Consider the following 18,847-nt stretch of genomic DNA (forward strand, 5'->3'; position numbering starts at 1 on the left):
CGCGGGCACGCCGGGCCGCGCTCCCGCGGGCTTCCGGCCGGTGGGAGCCGCCTCGCCTCCTCCGGGGCGGCGCGCGCTGAGCCCACGCGGACCGAGCTGCCCGGCCCTGGCCGGCTGGGAGACTGCGGGGCTTCATGGCCGACCCCGAGGTCTGTGCTCCCCTCCGGCGCCGGCGGTGCTCGCTGGGCCTCGGTGCCCGCCGGTGCGGCGCCCCGTCCGGGATGGAGGGGCCGGCGCGCGGAGGCCCCGCTCCCCGCCGGAGAAGCGAGCTCGCGGCTGCCCGCAGCGGGCCCCCGAGCCCGGCGGACGGCCTCCCGGAGGCCCGTGGTGGAAGGGTGTCGGCCCCAAGCGGGGGCCGCGGGAACGCGGGCCGGGCCGGGAGGGGCCCCGCGCCCCGCCGGCTGCCTCCGGGCGACCCCGCGCGTGTGGGTGCGTGTGTCCGAGGGCCGTGGAGGCCGTGTCGGCCTCGGCTTTTCTGACCTTAGTTCCCCATAACGATGATTTGGTAACTGCGGTCCTAAAGGGACGCCACACTAATGAGAAACCTCGCTGAATCGCCCAACTCATGGATTAACAAAGATACATGAATGAAACGATTTTTAACACACTTTGGGCTCTGGAACTGTGAGTCACGCCGCCCCCCTCCTCCCCCTCCCCAGCTGTTGTTCAGAAAGCATGTCAGCAGTAGCCCTGCTTTACATTCTGTACTTAGGGTAAATTTTTCCAGTGACTTACACAGTAATCAGCATTCCTCTTTCTTTTACTGCTAAACTGCCATTTGTGTTTCTTATTTCAGATTCTAATAGGGGATCCCATCACCACATGCCTTTCGCCTTCTGTACATGACATGGTTTGTAAAGTTGGGTTTGAAGTCAGAGAAAATTGTGATATCAATAGCGTTGTAACTCATAATGGCGAGATACACTGGGAAATAATAACAGACTGCGTGAGCTATGCAGAACCAGGTCTGTACGGTTTTTGTATCCTAAATTTCACTTAGCACGGTTACACTGAAAGGTCTTGAACTGTAGAGAATCCTTTTTATATATAGCCTCTGCTCCTTTTTATTACAGGATGTGACAATAGGGTATTGTTTGTATTTTTTTTATTATGAACTATATGGATACCCCAAACTTAATTCAAACATCAAAACAAAAAAATGCATATTCATCCATTTTTAGAACATAATAATTCATTTTCACTAGAAATCTCATAATTTAAAATGTTAACAATAGACTAGGTACAATATATAACATAATCTGTATACTTGGGGGGGTTATGTTCCAAGATCCTCAATACTGAAGCCTACACTATGGTTCTTATATTCCCTGTGTGCTCCATAGTCCCAGAGCTAATGTGGCCTATATTTTATGCCCTGGTGACTCCTTTGCATCACTGTCTTGCACTGTGGAGCCTTCATTAAGTAAAGTAAGAGTTTACTGAGCCCCAGGCATTTTGATATTTTGACAGTTTAGTAAATATGATAGCATAAGTGACTAAAGGGCAGGCAGTGTGTATGCTCTGGATAAAGGGATGACTCATTGTAGATAAGACAGTGTGGTAAAGTGGGAGATTTCAGAACACATCCCATTTAAAACATTAATTATTGCCAGGTACCAGTGGCTTACTCCTATAATCCTTGCCACTCAGGAGGCTGAGATCTCATGATCCCAGTTTGAAGCCAGCCCAGGTGGGAAAGTCTGTGAGACTCCTATCCCCAATAAACCACCAGAAAACCGGAAGTGGCACTGTGGCTCAAAGTGGTAGCATGCTAACCTTGAGCAAAAGAGCTCAGGAACAGCACCCAGGTCCTGAGTTCAAGCCCCACGACTGGCCAAAAAGCATGAATTGTTTATTTATGGCATTTTCTATTTAATTTTACAATACCGAGATTGACCATAGATAACAAACTACAGATATATGGGTCTGATGTACATAGTATGAGCCTGCATGCATTCATGTAAACTTGTGCAAAGATAATGACATTGAATAAAATTTTTTCTCCTGCTTGAATCCTTATGTTTTTACACTCCACTGACAGTATATCTTATTTTTTTTTGTAAACTGGCAGGCATCATTAATTTATTTATAACAATATGTTAATATTCAATTATAAGCTAGTTATTGATTTTTGAGAATTTTTGTAATGACTTTTTTATGATTTAGACATTTTCTTCTCCTATAATACAGAGCTGTGATAGTAAAACTTGCCTTCTCATCCTATAGGCCAAGGTCTTGATTACTGGGGAAGTGTGCGGCTGCTGGGCCCTGTGTGTGAGGCTGTCCATTTACATTTCTTAACCCTGACCAAAGAGCAGTTTGAAATTCAGTATGCACCATGGTTCCAGTGGACAAATTTTCCAGAGGTGTGGCTTTCAAACAGTTTTAGAAGTAAAGAACTTTGCAAATACTATTAAATGTCCTTATTACTTGCCAGTTTTAAAGACACCTTCCCAGGGCCATCCAACTGAATAAGTATTGAGGGTTGCAAGACAAATATGACTTATTATACAGGTCTACAGAACCCAGGCTAGGAAACACATTCCTTTTGGGTCTCTCATAGAATTAAAACTTGGTGTGGTGGTACTTGACACAGAGGTGCTCATTTTGCTCTACCCCCCTCCCATAAAAACAAAATAAAAATCCACTCCATTATGTAGGACAGAGCTCATGGAGGGACAGTGAGGAGTTCTTGGGTACTTAATCTCTTAGTGATTTGAGGAAAGGCTGGTTAATTTATGGCCCAGCCCCAAACTGGTTTGTCTTTATTTTTCTCCATTTCATTTGACATGTTAAATGACCACAATACTCCAGTATCAGTAAGAAGTCTTTTTCTAAAATATATTGAATTTCCTAATGTGAAGTGGGAGAATCATTCTCTATTTGTTCTCTCTGTCTCTCTCTCTCTCTCGGTTTTGTTTTTTGACAGTCCTGGGGCTTGAACTTGGGCCTAAACACTGTCCCTGGCTTCTTTTTGTTCAAGGCTAGCACTCTACCACTTGAGACACAGTGCCACTTCTGGCTTTTTCTATATATGTGATGCTGAGGAATCGAACCCAGGGCTTCATGTATATGAGGCCAGCACTTTACCACTAGGTCATCTTCCCAGCCCTTGCACTATCTCTTTTTTTTTTTTTTTTTTTTTTTTTTTTGGCCAGTCCTGGGGCTTGGACTCAGGGCCTGAGCACCGTCCCTGGCTTCTTTTTGCTCAAGGCTAGCACTCTGCCACTTGAGCCACAGCGCCACTTCTGGCCATTTTCTGTATATGTGGTGCTGGGGAATTGAACCCAGGGCCTCATGTATACGAGGCAAGCACTCTTGCTACTAGGCCATATCCCCAGCCCTGCACTATCTCTTTTAAGGGACGATGTGACCTGCTTTATATTTATTATAAGGGAATAAGATAAATCACAGTGGGAAACAGTATAGGTAAAAAAAAATACCTGACTTTTCAATTCACATTATTTTAGACTTGTTAACATTCAATAGGTATTTGAGAAAAGAATCCTTAGATATTGTAATTTTTTAATTCTTTAGGTATTATAATATTCAAGTAGAAAATATTCACTTATGCCAAAAAATTCAAATATAGAAGTTGAAATTATTAGAGGTTTGATTTTGAATAACCTGTTTATAATTTGCAGAATTATTTCTTAACAAGTGTGAGTTCTAATGCATATTGTGTATCTTATTCTAAACAGTTGTTTCCTGAAATATTTGATGCCTTGGAAAGCCTGCCTTCTCCCACTGTCTCTCTCAGTATAATGAAGTTGGCATCATGTCTGGAGCGAGCCTTGGGTGATGTGAGTGTGACGATTCTCACTATTGTTCTCTTGGATTTGTCCATGGCCTTGGCGAATGTGGAACTCTCAGATTTCTATATTTTAATTACTGCTTTCCCGTACAAACAGTAATTTGGTATGTATTTGTAATATTTGTTTTGAATGATTAGGAAATTATAAAATGTATGTTTAAGTACCCCCCCCCCTCTCTCTCTCTCTCTTTTGCCAGTCCTGGGGCTTGAACTCAGGGCACTGTCCCCAAGGTTAGCACTCTACCATTTCCAGCTTGAACCCAGGGCTTCATGCATGCTAAGCAAGCACTCTACCACTAAACCACATTCCCAGCCCAGCACTTCTCATTTTTTACAAATAGCTGCAGGCTAGTGCTTATTATTACACAATTTTACAATTTTTGTTTGAATTTTAGGTATTTTTGCTGATTGGGAAGAAATGTCCATTTCTCTTAAGAGATCTCTTGGCATCTGAGGAGCTTGCTCAAGTTTTCGGGCATTCTGTGGTAAGCTTGTTCACTGGAAATGTATAGAGAGGCACAGCACAAAACAGACAATGTTAGCTGTGCTGTTTTTCTTCCTAAAAGTGATGCTTCTCTAGGAAAAGATTATTTTAGTGATTCAAGCATTCTCCTTCCTTTATCTTAAGAGAGTTGCCCCTCTCCTCCCCTTCTTGAGTCTGATGTGGTAGAATAACTTCCAGGGTAATGCAAGAGAACTATTTGAAGCATATTACTTTCATTAGTATTTATACTGATAATACTAACTCAATATAGACTAGCTATCTTGGCCCTTTATAAGGTGTGAAATGTTTACCTCAGGATCATATAAGGTCCACAAAATGTTTTGGTACCTTACAGAACGATACGAATGTTTTTGTATGGGCCTCATTGGTGTCTCACAATTATCTGCCTGTATTGGTCCTTTTGAATGGGCCACAAATGATGTTATAAATACCCCCAATGACTCTTTGCAAGAAAAAAAAGAAAAATTCCTATCTGTGCTTTAGAAGAATGATAATGGAATTTTATTCTAAAATGTCAGTGTTTTAAATGTAGAATTTTCTTTTCTTTGCATCCATCCATTCCACCTTATAGTGAAAAATAATGTAGATATTGCTAAGAAATCATATGGAGCTACATACTCTTTCAGAACCTTCTAGAAAGCACATGACCAAGTGCCTTCAAATCAAAGGGGACTTTCAGGGAATGGTGGATTTGTCATTTGGAGTTGAGTATTTTCTTCAATAAAACCCTACCCTCTCTGGAGAGCAGTGGATGAGGATGAAATCAGCCTCCTGTTACTGCACTGAGTTCTTCCACACTGTTCAACACTGTTTGTTTCTTTGATCTGTTATTTGCTCTCTGTGAAATTAACCTTTTGCTTACCTTTTAGCCTTTGGGTGATTTTCCTTTTTTTTTTTTTGCCATTCCTGGGCCTTGGACTCAGGGCCTGAGCACTGTCCCTGGCTTCTTTTTGCTCAAGGCTAGCACTCTACTACTTGAGCCACAGCGCCACTTCTGGCCTTTTCTATATATGTGGTGCTGGGGAATCGAACTCAGGGCTTCATGTGTAAGAGGCAAGCACTCTTGCCACTAGGCCATATTCCCAGCCCCTGGGTGATTTTTCTTGATTATTGGCATAAATAGTTCCCAAATGTTATGTACCAAAAATATTAAAAATTAGTGAGAGGCTGGAAATGTGGTTTAATGGTAGAGTGCTTGCCTAGTATGCACAAAGCCCTGGATTCAGTTCCTCAGCACCACATAAACAGAAAAAGTTGGAATTGGTGCTGTGGATCAAGTTGCAGAGTTCTAGCCTTGAGCAAAAGAAGCTCAGGGACAATGTCCAGGCCCTTTTTTCAAGCCCCAGGACTGGCAAAAAAAAACCCCACAAAAACAAAACAAAACAGTGGGAGAGGGCTAGGTGTGATGGCTCATGTCTGCAATCTGACATACTACTCCATAAGTGGAAATTGGGAGGATTATAGGTCAAGAATAGAGGCTTGAACTCTGGGCCTGTCCCTGAGTTTTTGTTGTTTTGTTTTTTTTGGCCATCCCTGGAGCTTGTCTCAGGGCCTGAGCACTATCCTTGGCTTTTTGCTTAAGGTTAACACTCTGCCACTTGAGCCATAGCGCTTCTGGCTGTTTTTATATATGTGGTGCTGGAAAATTGAACCCAGGGCTTCATGTATAGGCGGCAAGTACTCTTGCCACTAGGCCAGATTCCCAGCCCCCTGTCCCTGACTTTTTGTGATCAAGGCTAGTGCTCTACCACTTGAGTCACAGTTACACTTCCAGCTTTTTGTTTTTAATTGGAGATAAGTCTTGTGGACTCTCCTGGCTGGGCTGGCTTAGAACCTAGATCCTCATATCTAACCCTCCTGCATAGTTAGGATTACAGGCGTTGAGTCACCGGTTCCTGGCCCTGCATCCTTCTTTTAGTCTGAGCAGCTTCCATTTTCCTACATCTTTCTAGTGCAGGAGCAGTGCTTGCATGGGATGACTACTGTGTGTTTTAGGTGGATGGGCAAAGAGCTACTCCCCCAGGCGATGAAGGAGAAGAGTGCCCATTGGCTTACCTGTGGCTGCATCCTCTTCCTTTTACCACACAAGCACCTGTTGCTTAGTTCTGAGTTTCCATCAGTCACTTTTTTTGCCCAGATACTGAGTGCCCCTTGATGTGTGTGTGTGTGTGTGTGTGTGTGTGTGTGTGTGTGTGTGTGTGTGTTTCTTTTTGCCAGTTTCTGGCTTGAACTCAGAGCCTGAGCACTGTCCCTGGCTTCTTTTTGCCCAAGGCTAGCACTCTACCACTTGAGCCACAGAGCCACTTCCTGCTTTTTCTGTATGTGTGGTGCTGAGCATTGAACCCAGGGCTTCATGTATGCTAGGCAAGCACTCTTGCCACTAGGCCACAGTCCCAGCCCCTTGATGATGTTTTAAAGCTGGGTTGGTGTTCATCCTAGAATGGAAGCCTTGACTTCTCCATCCCTGCCTGTGCTCCTGTCACTGTATATAGGAAAATAACATCGCTTTCTTTAAAGTTGCTCTGAGGATGGATGAGCTGATGAATCATGCAGAATGTGTGTGGCACCTGGTATATATTTATCAGATGCTTATTAATGTTATGACTACTCTCTACAGGCCTAGACTGTTGTCTCTCTTAGTTAAAGAAAGAAGAAAATATTCTTAGTATTGTACTGGCTTGCTCAGCAGTTCTGTAATCATAACTATTTAGTGATGTTCTGTCTTTATGGGTTAGATGGATGTATTGAAAGTCTTCATCGGCTCTCCCCATGGACTCAACCTGAGAAACATCTTATGGCATGGGTTTGCCTCACCTCGAGAAATCCCTCCCAAGTAAGTTGCAAGTAGAGAAGTTTTCTCTTTTGATGTATTTAGTGTTTACTTTTTCTTGAATTTCACAACTGGGAAAGGAATTTATTAAAGATGAGTATCTGAGCCAGGGAAGGTCAAGTTCCACATCAGTGGATACCAGAGAACAAGAGTCTGTAATGTTTCAAGACCTTGCACTCAAGGCACTCGAGAGGCCTCTTGAAAAATATCATAAAAAATGTCCAGGCCCGGGTTCAGTAGAGTGTTATTTTCCTGGACTACACTGCTCAAATTCTACATCTTTAGCTGGGCACTGATGGTTCATAACTGTAATCCTACCTACCTCAGGAGGCTGAGATCTGAGAATTGTAGTTCAAAGCCAGCCCAGGCAGAACAGTCTGTGAGACTCTTATCTCCAGTTAACCAGCAAAAGAGCCAGAAGTGGAGCAGTGTCTCAAGTAGTAGAGCTCTAGCCTTGAGTGAAAAACCTCAGGAACAACACCCAGGCCCCAAGTTCAAGTCCCAGGGCTGCCATACACACACACGCATGCACGCACGCACACACACACACACACGCACACGCACACGCACACAGAGCATCTATCTTAGAGGCATTCTCTGCACTTTGATGTTACTTACTTTGCTAATTTAAAATGTTTTTTAAAGGGCTGGGAATGTGGCCTAGTGGCAAGAGTGCTTACCTTGTATACATGAAGCCCTGGGTTCAATTCCCCAGCACCACATATATAGATAATGGCCAGAAGTAGCACTATGGCTCAAGTGGCAGAGTGCTGGCCTTGAGCAAAAAGAAGCCAGGGACAGTGCTCAGGCCCTGAGTTTAAGCCCAGGACTGGCAAAAAAAAAATGTTTTTTAAAGTAAAAATTTAAGATGTATGGGCTGAGTTCATCCTTATAAAGGTGTCTGTGGTAATCTCTTCTAGATACTGTTCAATGCTGCTACTGCTGATGGCAGGACTAGGTCGGCTACTGAAGGACTTCCTTCAACAAACTGAAGCCACATTAGCACATCGACCCTTTGTAACCCTTAAAGACTTAGAGGATTTGATTGTTTTTCCCAGCAAGTATTGTATTTCATATTCCCTCACCCCCTCTGTTAATGTGTTTTCATGAAGGTATTGGAAAGTAACGTCAAGACCTGAATTCTTCAGGTGTAATAGCTTATTCTCCAGTGGCAAGATGGCTTTATTAGCTTCCGAAGATCCCTTTATGAGATTTTTTTCCAGTGTTCTTTCAATGACTGAGAGTCACAGCTGTGTGAATCAAGATGGTGACAGAGCTGGTCTGTTCCTCAGATGTGTTGACATACACAGTTATAGTAGGGATGTTATCCCCTGTATGCTGTCTTCTCCCTTCTTGAACATTTGTATTCTGTTATTATAACAAAAATGCCATAGTATAAAGGGCCTATATTTTCTGAAAATGTATTTTATTTTTCTTGGTTAAGGTGTTTTACTGGTCAAACCAATACCTTACTTTTCTTGTTAGCTAAGTCATGTCCCCTTGTTTTCAAGCTTCCTGAGGCCACTTCAGTTACTGTGGGTCAAGTAGTCTTTCTATGTAAGGTACTATACTGTCTCAGTAGAACAAAACAAAGAACATCATCAAAGTCCCAGTCCATGTGCCTGACAGGGTTGGATCTTTGTTTTTCTATTATTTCTAAGTTGGTTAGTGTGATTATATTTAAAGATACTTGCTATTTTGCAGGTGTTACTTATGAGATACTTTCAGTATTAGAACAAGTGATGAAAAAATCTACCTTTATATTAAAAATCATGTTACCATACTGGGAAATGGCGCTGGTCAAGTTCAAATCACACAGGTAAGGGTAGCATGGCAGAGCTGTTCTTGGTGGGTGGAGGCAATGTTTTCTCAACATTCTTCACTATTGGTGGTTTTTGCTCTTGAGGTTGAAGGAAATAGGGAGGAATTGACCTCATATGAAATACCTTCATACAATTACTTAGGAGATAGCTCGTAGATGTGTTTTAAACATTAGTGTCATCCTCTTGGTAGACTTGACATAACTCTTTTTTTTTTTTGCCAGTCCTGGGGTTTGAATTCAGGGTCTGGGCACTGTCCCTCAGCTTTTTTGCTCAAGGCTAGCATCTACCACTTGAGCCACCCTCCACTTCCAGCTTTCTGGTGGTTAATTGCAGTTTCTACTCTCATTGAGTTTTCTGCCCACCTGGTGTTGAACCATGGTTTTTGGATCTTAGCCTCATGAGTAGCTAGAATTAGAGCATGAGCCATTAGTGTCCAGCCAATAAAGTCTAATATTCTTTTTGCATTTTTATTGTAACAGAATCATTGAGTTTAGTATTAGAGAATCATGAAACAAAGCAATGTCATCTTGGGCATTACATTCCCTCGGGGGAAAAAAAACACATACAGAAGCAAAGCCTCTATGTGACAGGTGGGGAGCACACGCTCTCCTTCCTTGGGTGGCTTCATTCTGATACATTCTTTTTTTGCTATCAAAGTTTATTGTTGAGTCAGTTCTTATCTCCTGGGGGTACAATGATGTCTCGTGTACTGTAGGACTTCTAGGTGGACAGCCTTTCAGCAAAACTGCACTCTGTTAGGCATAGATCATATTAAGTGAATGTAAGAGTGAGCCCAGAATATCCTGACAGCAGAGCCATTGCTCTAGGAAAGTTCTAGTACTGTGTGTAAGGTTCAAGGGAAAGGAAACCCGCCACATGGTTCTGCCTAGAGGAGTTTATTTGGCGGAGAGCAAACTGCCAGCCCACACAAGATGGAGGCATGGGGAGACAGTGGGGAAGGAAGAAGAAAGGAAGAGAGCAAGAGAGGAAAGGAAACAGCAAGGACTCGTGTTGAGCCAGATTATATAGGGAAAGGCAGGAGATATGGCCAGGTGATTGGATGTGATCTCAGAGAACCAGGAGGTAACTGCCTCCAGGTGTGCCAGTCACCTAGGTAACTCAGCTACTGGGCTCAGACTTGAACAGGTGGGGGGACATCTGCATGGAGCCCTTCCCAGGGGTGGACCTTACACTGTGCAACCTATGAGACATCATCTCTCAGCTGATGATGAGACTCGAGGTGGTGTGGAATGAAACGAATAGAAGAAGCCATTTTCTACTCTTCTTCTCTGAGAAAGACAGCTGTGGCTCCCATGCAGGAACCCTAAATTAGATTTCATGACATCATTTAAGCTCCCACCAAGGGAAATAAGACATGAAAAAGAAAAGGGCTAGGAAGTACATCAGTGGAAGAAAAATAGAAATGGAATGGAAAATCATAGGGTTTAAATGCCATCTTTTTTGGCCAGTCCTGGGGCTTGAACTCAGGGCCTGAGCACTGTCCCTGTCTTTCTTTTTGCTCAAGGCTAGCACTCTACTTGAGTCACAGCACCACTTCTGGCTTTTTCTATTTATGTGGTGTTGAGGAATTAAACCCAGGGCTTCATGCATGCTAGGCCAACACTCTACCACTAAGCCACATTCCCAGCCCATTAATGCCATGTTTTGTTTTGCCAGTCCTGGGACTTGAACTCAGGGCCTGAGCACTGTCCCTGGCTTCTTTTTGCTCCAGGCTAGCACTCTACCTCTTGAGCCACAGCACCACTTCTGGCTTTTTCTACATATGTGGCGCTGAGGAATCGAACCCAGGGCTTTGGGCATGCAAGGCAAGCACTATACCACTAAGCTACATTCCCAGCTTTTAAATGCCATTTTTGGATGATCAAGGATATTACAGGTTAAAAAAAAAGCAAAGAAAAAAATCAATTCAAACAACTGGTTTAAAAAGATCAGAAAGATACCAACAGGAAAATGAATACCTGAGTAGAAATAGGTGTTTCAGGAAGCCAAAAGCATCTTATAAAATGTCTGTGAGCCCAGTGTACAGGAAGGAAAAATGGTTTTTGGAATGTTAGCTCTAGCAATAGCTTTTTATTTGAGGTTCTGACATAGATTTTTTGTGGCATAGACAGCTTTGAAGAAATGTTTTCAAAAGCCCAAATTATGTGGGAATGTACATAACTCATGTAAAAATCCAGTGGCCTCCTGTTCTTGCAGGGTAGTTATGAAACAGCTGGGGCTAAGGTCTCAAGCCTTCCACTGCCTTTGTGACAAGAAATTAAAACAAGTATCAGATGAGCCAATGGGTCTTATATCATGCAGACTTCATATCATAGTGACTTCTGCAGGCAGCCTGAAAAACAGAAGGAATTTAGTACTACGTGCTTGCCCTATTATATACAACAATGATACATTCATTTTTATGCCCGGACAACCCGCTGAAATCTTGGTGCTTGAATAGCTTACATAAGTGATGAAACAGATTGATTTTTGATGATGTTCTTTGTTTTATTCTACTGAAGCTACTAAAATGCTTTTAAAATCATTAGAGTATTAAACATTGAGTTATTTTGTTTCTCCTATTGGCAAGTACAGTGATTCCCTTACTATGTTTCAGAGATCCCTACAATAGGTGAAAATCTGAGAAGTAGCAACAAGTGAGCTGAGATACAGTGAGGACAACTATGTATCACTGCTACTTCATGGATTTTCACCTATTGTAGTGGGTCTCTGGAATGTAACTCTTGCTATAGGTGAGGGATCACTACATATATTTAAAAAGAAAAGCTGATACTGTGAAGCTGCAATCAGCAAAGCACAATATAGCAATGAACCAACTGTAGTAGCATTTTTTACTTTTAATACCACCCTGATCATATCTGGAGTTACCATCGTTTTATGCTAATTATATTGTAAATATGTGCTTTACGCTGATTTCCTTCAATATTGCAGGTTTGCTGACTGTGCCATGCTATTGTTAACACAGCTAGAGATGGGACTTAGGAGAGTTTTTGCTGCAGTTAACCAGTGTCCAGACAGACTCCTGACTGCAGAGGTAAAGAGACTGTCTTTATTATATTGATATATTTTTTTTGGTTATTACATTTATTTGCCATTAGCTAAGAGCTTTCTTTGCAAAACCTATATGTTTTTCGTGACTTTGTATTACAACGATTTTATACCATTTTTGTTTATTGGGATTTTTGTCCTTTAAAGCCATTAGTAATAATATAACGAAAGTAGTAAGCACTCTTTCTCCGTAGCTGTATTTAATAGCACATCATGAGGTGGTCACGGTCTCCATTGTCATTTCCCATGATCAGAACTGTCACTATGGACTCATGCACTCACACCTGTCTCACAAAGGCAGATTTGAGGTTGACTCTTACCTTGAGAAGTAATTACAGTTCTCTGGGTCTTAGTTCCTTCATCTTTTTTTTTTTTTTTGCCAGTCCTGGACCTTGGACTCAGGGCTTGAGCACTGTCCCTGGCTTCCTTTTGCTCAAGGCTAGCACTCTGCCACTTGAGCCACAGCGCCACTTCTGGCCATTTTCCGTATATGTGGTACTGGGGAATTGAACCCAGGGCTTCATGCATACGAGGCAAGCTCTCTTGCCACTAGGCCATATTCCCAGCCCCAGTTCCTTCATCTTAAAATGGGACATAACCATTAAGGGTAGTTTTAGAACTTACATATAGTTGTATAAAATAACAAATACAGTGCCTGCCATAGCTCTCTACTGCTACTTTCCAATGACTGCTTACACACATATATATATATAAACACACACATTTCATACATGTTGATGCAAATACACACACTGAATACACACACACACATCCCCAAACCTGTACCACACAGCAGCACCCATGCACACATCTTCACAGTCACATACACATCACGCCACAATGCACTCATCTTCACAAACACATGCACCACACAGAGGCACACGTGCATACATCTTCACAATCATATGTACAGCACACAGGAATTTATGTACACAGTGCACTCATCCACACAAACACATGCACATGAACACAAGTCCTCATGTCCACACATGCACACATCTTTACAAACAGATCACACAAGTATTTATGCGCACATGCACCCACTCTCACACAAATAAACACACAAGACACATGTACTCACATGCACTATCCTTACAAACACATGCACGTGAACACTTCCATTCATGTACACAGACACACACTTCTACTACATACAGAGGTACTCACATACATACATCTTTACAAACACATGTGCTATATGCACTGAAAACATTGATTTGTGTGCCCACATTGTTGCCTCAGAGTTTTCATGGGAGATTTGCTCTCTTTGAGCCAGGCATTTAGGCTGGTGTCAATCTTCCCTCCTCTGACTCCCAGGATCTCTTCGTCTCTGCCTCTGTGATAGTTACAATTCTTCTTCTTCTGAGAAGTTGCTTCTTAGCTCCCTTGTCCATTTATTGATTGGCTCATTAGTTTTGGGAGGGATTACTTTATTGAGTTCCTTATATATTTTAGATATTAGGCCTTTGTCAGATGTATTGCTGGTAAAGATCTTGTCCAAGTCTGTTGGCTGTCTTTCTAGTTTAGTAATTAATTTCCTTTGCTATGCAGAAACTTTTTATTTTGATACAATCCCACTTGTCAAATCTTTCTCCTATCTCCTGTGCCCCTGGGACTCTTCAGAAAGTTTCTGTCCATGCCTTTAAGTTCTGACGTTTTTCCTATTCCCGTTTGCAGTAGTTTCAAGTCTGACATTGTGGTTTTAGATCCACTCTGAGTTGATATTAGTGTATGGCAATAAATAGGGATCTGCTTTTAGTTGTCTACATATGTTTAGTTTTTCCAACACCAATTATTGAAGAGGCTATCTTTTTTAGGGTTTTCTAGTCTGTTCCATTGATCTTCAGGCCTGTTTTTTTTTTTTTTTGTGCCAGTACTGAGCTGTGTATATTATTGTAGCTCTGTAGTAGAGCTTCAGGTTTTCTCCAGAACGTCTTCTTTTATCTGATTCTTTGTGCCCTTTCCATCAACCCCTTCTCATCCCTCTACTCCTATTTTCCTGACTGTGAAACCACCACTATTCTACCCTCAACATCTGTGAGTTCAACATTTTTTTACATTCCACATTTAAGAGCTTATGCGATGTTTTTCTGGGACTGGCTTGTTTTATTTAACATAATGCTTTCTAGTGTCATTCATTTAGTCACAAACAGGATTTCTGTGGTTGACTAGCATTTAACAGTGTATACCTATACATCTCCTGTATCCGTTCATATCCACCCATCACTTGATGGACATTTAAACTGCCTGTGTTTCTTCACTGTGGTGAACCAGTTCAATGATCATGGGGGTTTAGTTGCAGCTCCTATATACTCACTTCATTTTTTTTTTGGGGGTGGGGGTGTCCCGGAACTGGATTGCTAGATCATATATTAGTTCTTGTTTTCATTTTTAAGGAACTCTACTTTCTGTAATTATGTTGGAAATTCTCTTTTTTCCACATCTTGTCAACATTTGATCTCTTTCTGATAACAGCTCTGTTACTGGGTTGACATGTCCCTGTTGATTACTGATGTTGGGCATATGTTCATAGGCCTGTTGACCATTTGTCTTCTTTTAAGTACTGTCTAGGTCTATGGTCTTTTAAAAACCAAGTTTTCTTAGTTTTACTTTTAGGTTTTTTAAAAGTCCTCTATCTATTCTGCATGTTAATCCCTTATATAGTTTGGAAATATTTTCTCCCACTCTGCAGACTGTCTCTGTACTTTGGTGAGTATTTTCTGTATTGTACAGGATTTGTTTTGATTCTTTTGTCTATTTCTTGCTTTTTTCTCCTGTGCTTTGAGTTTGTTATAAAAAACAACAACAAAAAAAAACCTTGCCCTTTCCTGTGTCTGAAGTGTTTATCTGTTTTCAGCATTTATCTAGTCCTTTCATAGTTTCAAGTCTCAGACTTTGATCTTTATTAGTTGTGTTGAGTTTTTTGTTTGTTTTCGCTAGGGAGGCTTGAACTCAAGGTCTAGGAGCTGTCCCTGAGCTTCTTTTGCTCAAGGCTAGCACTCTACCACTTTGAGCCACAGTTTCTGGTTTTTGAGTGATTAATTGGAGATAGGAGTTTCACAGGGACTTTTCTGCCTGGGCTGGCTTCAAACCATGATCCTCAGATCTCAGCCTCCTAAGTAGTTACAATTACAGATGTGAGATATGGGCTCCTGGCTTGTGTTGAGTTTTGTAACTGATGTGTGTGTAAATCTTCTGCATGGGAATACCAAATTTTCCTTGCTTCCGACTTTTAAGGACTTACCTTAAAGGAGAGCCATACTAATTTCATAAGAGCTGGATAGAGGCTGTCCTTCCCCTTAAAAAAAGGATCTAGGTAGAAATAAATGCATGTGATTAATGGAGAAAAATGAAAGTTTTTGGGAAAAGTAGTGGGGATATCTAGTAGTCAAATTTGTTTAGAATATAGCTTAGGGAAGTTTGAGTGCAACCATACAGGTTTGAGAGCTAAAAATATACATTTTAGTCTATATAGTAATAAATATTTAAGAACCTTTGATAATACATTCTGATCTAAAAGTGTAAAATCCGTAATGCTGTAAGTCTGAAATGTTTTGAGTGTTGAAATGACAGAAAAACTCTACATCAGACTTCTGGGATGGGTTGTAGTCACAATACAAGTTGACTAACAAATTGTATCAAATCATCTTCCAGCTATGTTTATGCATGTGTATAAAGTACATTTGAAACATAAATAAACCTCATGTTTAGACTGGGGTTCCATCCCCAAGCCCATTATGTATATACAAATATTTTGAACCTTTTAGATAAGAATTACTCAACCTGTATTAAATTGAAAGTAGTTTATTGAGCAATAAAAAGTAATAAAACATTCCTTGAGACCAAGCTTATACAAAATGCTTTTGTTAAATTTTATAAGGTCTTGGAGAATTTTCCCAGAAGCCTTTTGAGACAAGTGTTAGTCACATCCTGTTTGCAGAGAAAATTCAAGTCTCTAAAGCTAAAGAAATTGCCCAGTGTCTTAATTCCTGGAAGTGATAAAGTTCAGGTTAAAGCATTCTGATCCAGAGTCTTGAATGCTCTTCTGGTCACATGAAGATGAAGGAAAGACTATTTTTGGAGAAAATACTACCTGGTACTCACTTATGCACGAGTATTAGTCATTAGAGTTTAGTGATTTGTGAAGATATAATACCCTAAATGTTAGAAATACTTAAGCTAAAGTATTTATAAAGATCACATTCATCATCAGATTCAGTAAGTTTTCCTATCTTTTATACTGTATTAACTTTGTCCTAAAGTGTTTCTAGATGAAGCTTCACAAGATTTTCACAAAGATTTTGGATTTGTGACAATGACCAGAGTCCTTCCTATGTTCAATAATATACTATTCTTCTTTAATAATTTATTATCATTTTTCTCTTTTCTGCAGTCAACAACTCTGTATACCACCTTTGATGAAGTAAGTCGTTAACCTTTCTTTTTTTTTTTTTTTTGCCACTCCTGGGGCTTGGACTCAGGACCTGAGCACTGTCCCTGGCTTCCTTTTGCTCAAGGCTAGCACTCTGCCACTTGAGCCATAGTGCCACTTCTGGCCATTTTCTGTATATGTGGTGCTGGGGAATTGAACCCAGGGCCTCGTGTATATGAGGCAAGCACTCTTGCCACTAGGCCATATCTCCAGCCCCAGTAGTTAACCTTTCTAGGAAACTTGAAACATGGTTTTCTTTTAAAATACAAATTAAAATGCAAAATTAAACGTTAGCCATAAATCATATACTTAGAGGAATATGTTGGTAGTAACATAAGAAAAAAACTAATAGTAGATTTAAATACAGCTTTCAAGATAATCTTAAGAACCTTACTACTAATCTAGTTTCTAAAGTTGCACAAAACTAAGTTGGAAAATGCAAAGGCATGCTAACATTATTGACCAGACTTATGTAGAGGCTTACGTTTTAAGGCTTAGGTGTGTTTCTCTCTCTGTGTGTGTGTGTGTGTGTGTGTGTGTGTGTGTGTGTGTGTGTGTGTATGTATGTGTGTGTAATAGCTTATTTGTTTCTGGTGTTTTAGATATTGGCAAAGCACTTGTGGGATGGTAGAGTGAACCAACTTCCTCTTCTCCTTGGAGAGCCTGCTATGGTACAGTATTAGGTTTTTCTTTCTTATATTCTTGTGTTTATGAAACTGTAGGAAGAATGAACCTGACTTATGGTCTGCTCAAGAGCAGAGCTGACCCACCATTGAGCTTTCTCTCAGCAGATGTCAGTTTAGCCATGGCTCCATTGTGGGCACTATGCCTTGAAACCTAATGATTCAATGTTCCTAAGCATTTGTTGGTCCTATATATCTGTGCTATCTACAGAACTGAGTTTGTTTTGGGAAACATGGTAACAGTCAAATGAATAAGACTGAGTTGGATGAAAAAAGAATTATCTATTCTCAGGTTTAAAAAATATTTTATGAAGATACTGTCACAACTGTTTTGGATCATAAGGATATTTTATATCTATTCCTTCTGGCTGACAGCTGGAAGACCTAGATTGTAGTTCCTGTTTTGTGGTATTACTCAGATTCCTATGTGTCGGGGCCTCTGAGGACCCTTTCCCCCCTATCTCCTGGGGAAATGCTTGAACCTCAAATCTATGGAAGAAGCTCCGCCCTACCCCTCATACCGGCAGAAGGAGTGAGGCCTGTCCTTACCGGACTGCTCTAAGCTGAAGTGGGATGCCGAATCCCTTCCTCGGCCCCCCATAATGTGTCAGGAGCCGCAGGACAAAGATATCGGGGAGACAGTTGGATGTTTGAATGGGTCTCAAAGGATTTAATTGGGAGGGGGGTTTATATTAGCGGTAATGGCGGGAAAGCGGGGGACTGGCCAAAGGGCCACTCATAGGCTAAAGACTGTGTGCATCAGGTGATGTCATGAAACTTCCTTTGTGGGCTGGACAACCCCCATCATGGTGGCACCCACGTGTCTGCCTCCCCCAGGGGCGGGGTCTTCTTTTCTGGTTGAGGCCAGAAGGTGGGAGTGGCTAGCCCCAACACTGTCCCAGGGCTGGGGGAAGGGCAGCGTCTCTGGAGCTCTTGTCGCCCTTCCCCCACCAAGGCCAAAACTGAGTCCCCAACACATGTGTACCAATAGTGGGGCTTGAATTCAAGACCTGGGTGCTGTCCCTTAGCTTTTTCACTCCATGCTGGCACTTCAATACGTGAGTCACAGCTCTTCTTCTGGCTTTTTGGTGGTGAATTGCAGATAAGAGACTCACAGACTTTCCTTCCTGGGCTGGCTTTGCACCGGGACCCTTTGATCTCAGCCTCCTGAGTAGCTAGGATGATGGGTGTGAGCCGCTGGTTCCTGGCTTAGAATTTGTTATCTGAGCTGGGACCACGGGATCCCAGAGCCCTCGGTCACTGCCACCCGAATGATGCTCTGTCCTCTTTGAGGAGTCCTAGGTCAGCGATCCCCCCTTTAGGGAATGAGGTTGGCATGGGTTTGTGCGCACTGAGCATCTACCACATGCTGGCACTTCAAGGAATTGCACTGGACCCGAGGAGCCCCTTCCCGAGTCTCAGGAGCTCTTGTCGCCCTTCCCCCACCAAGGCCAAAACTGAGTCCCCAACACCTGTGCACTTTTGTCATCCCTTTTTTCTTTCAGTTTAGGAGATGACTGAGTTAGCTTATCCATAATTATTTTCTGTCTTGAATCCCTGGGACTGTCCACCCATTGGCCGTCTTCCCAGGTCAGTTTTTTCCTGATCTCTTTCTTTTTTTCTTTTTTGGTAGTGGGGATCTAACCTAGAATGTTGCACTTGCCTCGCAATTCACTTGCTAGCAATTTCAC

The 18,847-nt window shown here is 41.9% G+C and overlaps 1 protein-coding gene across 5 annotated transcripts in view; it reads left to right on the plus strand.

Moving 5' to 3' along the window:
- The first annotated feature begins 116 nt into the window (after positions 1-116).
- Positions 117-18,847, plus strand: part of Ermard (ER membrane associated RNA degradation) — a 37,585-nt gene continuing 18,854 nt past the window's right edge. For all 5 annotated transcript variants that reach the window (XR_007212171.1, XR_007212173.1, XR_007212172.1 and 2 more), the window contains exons 1-11: positions 117-149; positions 797-965; positions 2,227-2,366; positions 3,702-3,803; positions 4,210-4,299; positions 7,055-7,152; positions 8,070-8,206; positions 8,854-8,968; positions 11,925-12,027; positions 16,435-16,464; positions 17,076-17,144. Coding sequence is in view for 2 of the 5 variants with exons in the window: in XM_048354468.1 (XP_048210425.1) it covers positions 135-149; positions 797-965; positions 2,227-2,366; positions 3,702-3,803; positions 4,210-4,299; positions 7,055-7,152; positions 8,070-8,206; positions 8,854-8,968; positions 11,925-12,027; positions 16,435-16,464; positions 17,076-17,144 (1,068 nt within the window). In the remaining 3 variants the exon portion in view is untranslated. The remainder of the gene's footprint in view (positions 150-796; positions 966-2,226; positions 2,367-3,701; positions 3,804-4,209; positions 4,300-7,054; positions 7,153-8,069; positions 8,207-8,853; positions 8,969-11,924; positions 12,028-16,434; positions 16,465-17,075; positions 17,145-18,847) is intronic.

This window comes from Perognathus longimembris, chromosome 9, assembly GCF_023159225.1.
Source record: "Perognathus longimembris pacificus isolate PPM17 chromosome 9, ASM2315922v1, whole genome shotgun sequence".
NCBI classification, from domain to species: domain Eukaryota; kingdom Metazoa; phylum Chordata; class Mammalia; order Rodentia; family Heteromyidae; genus Perognathus; species Perognathus longimembris.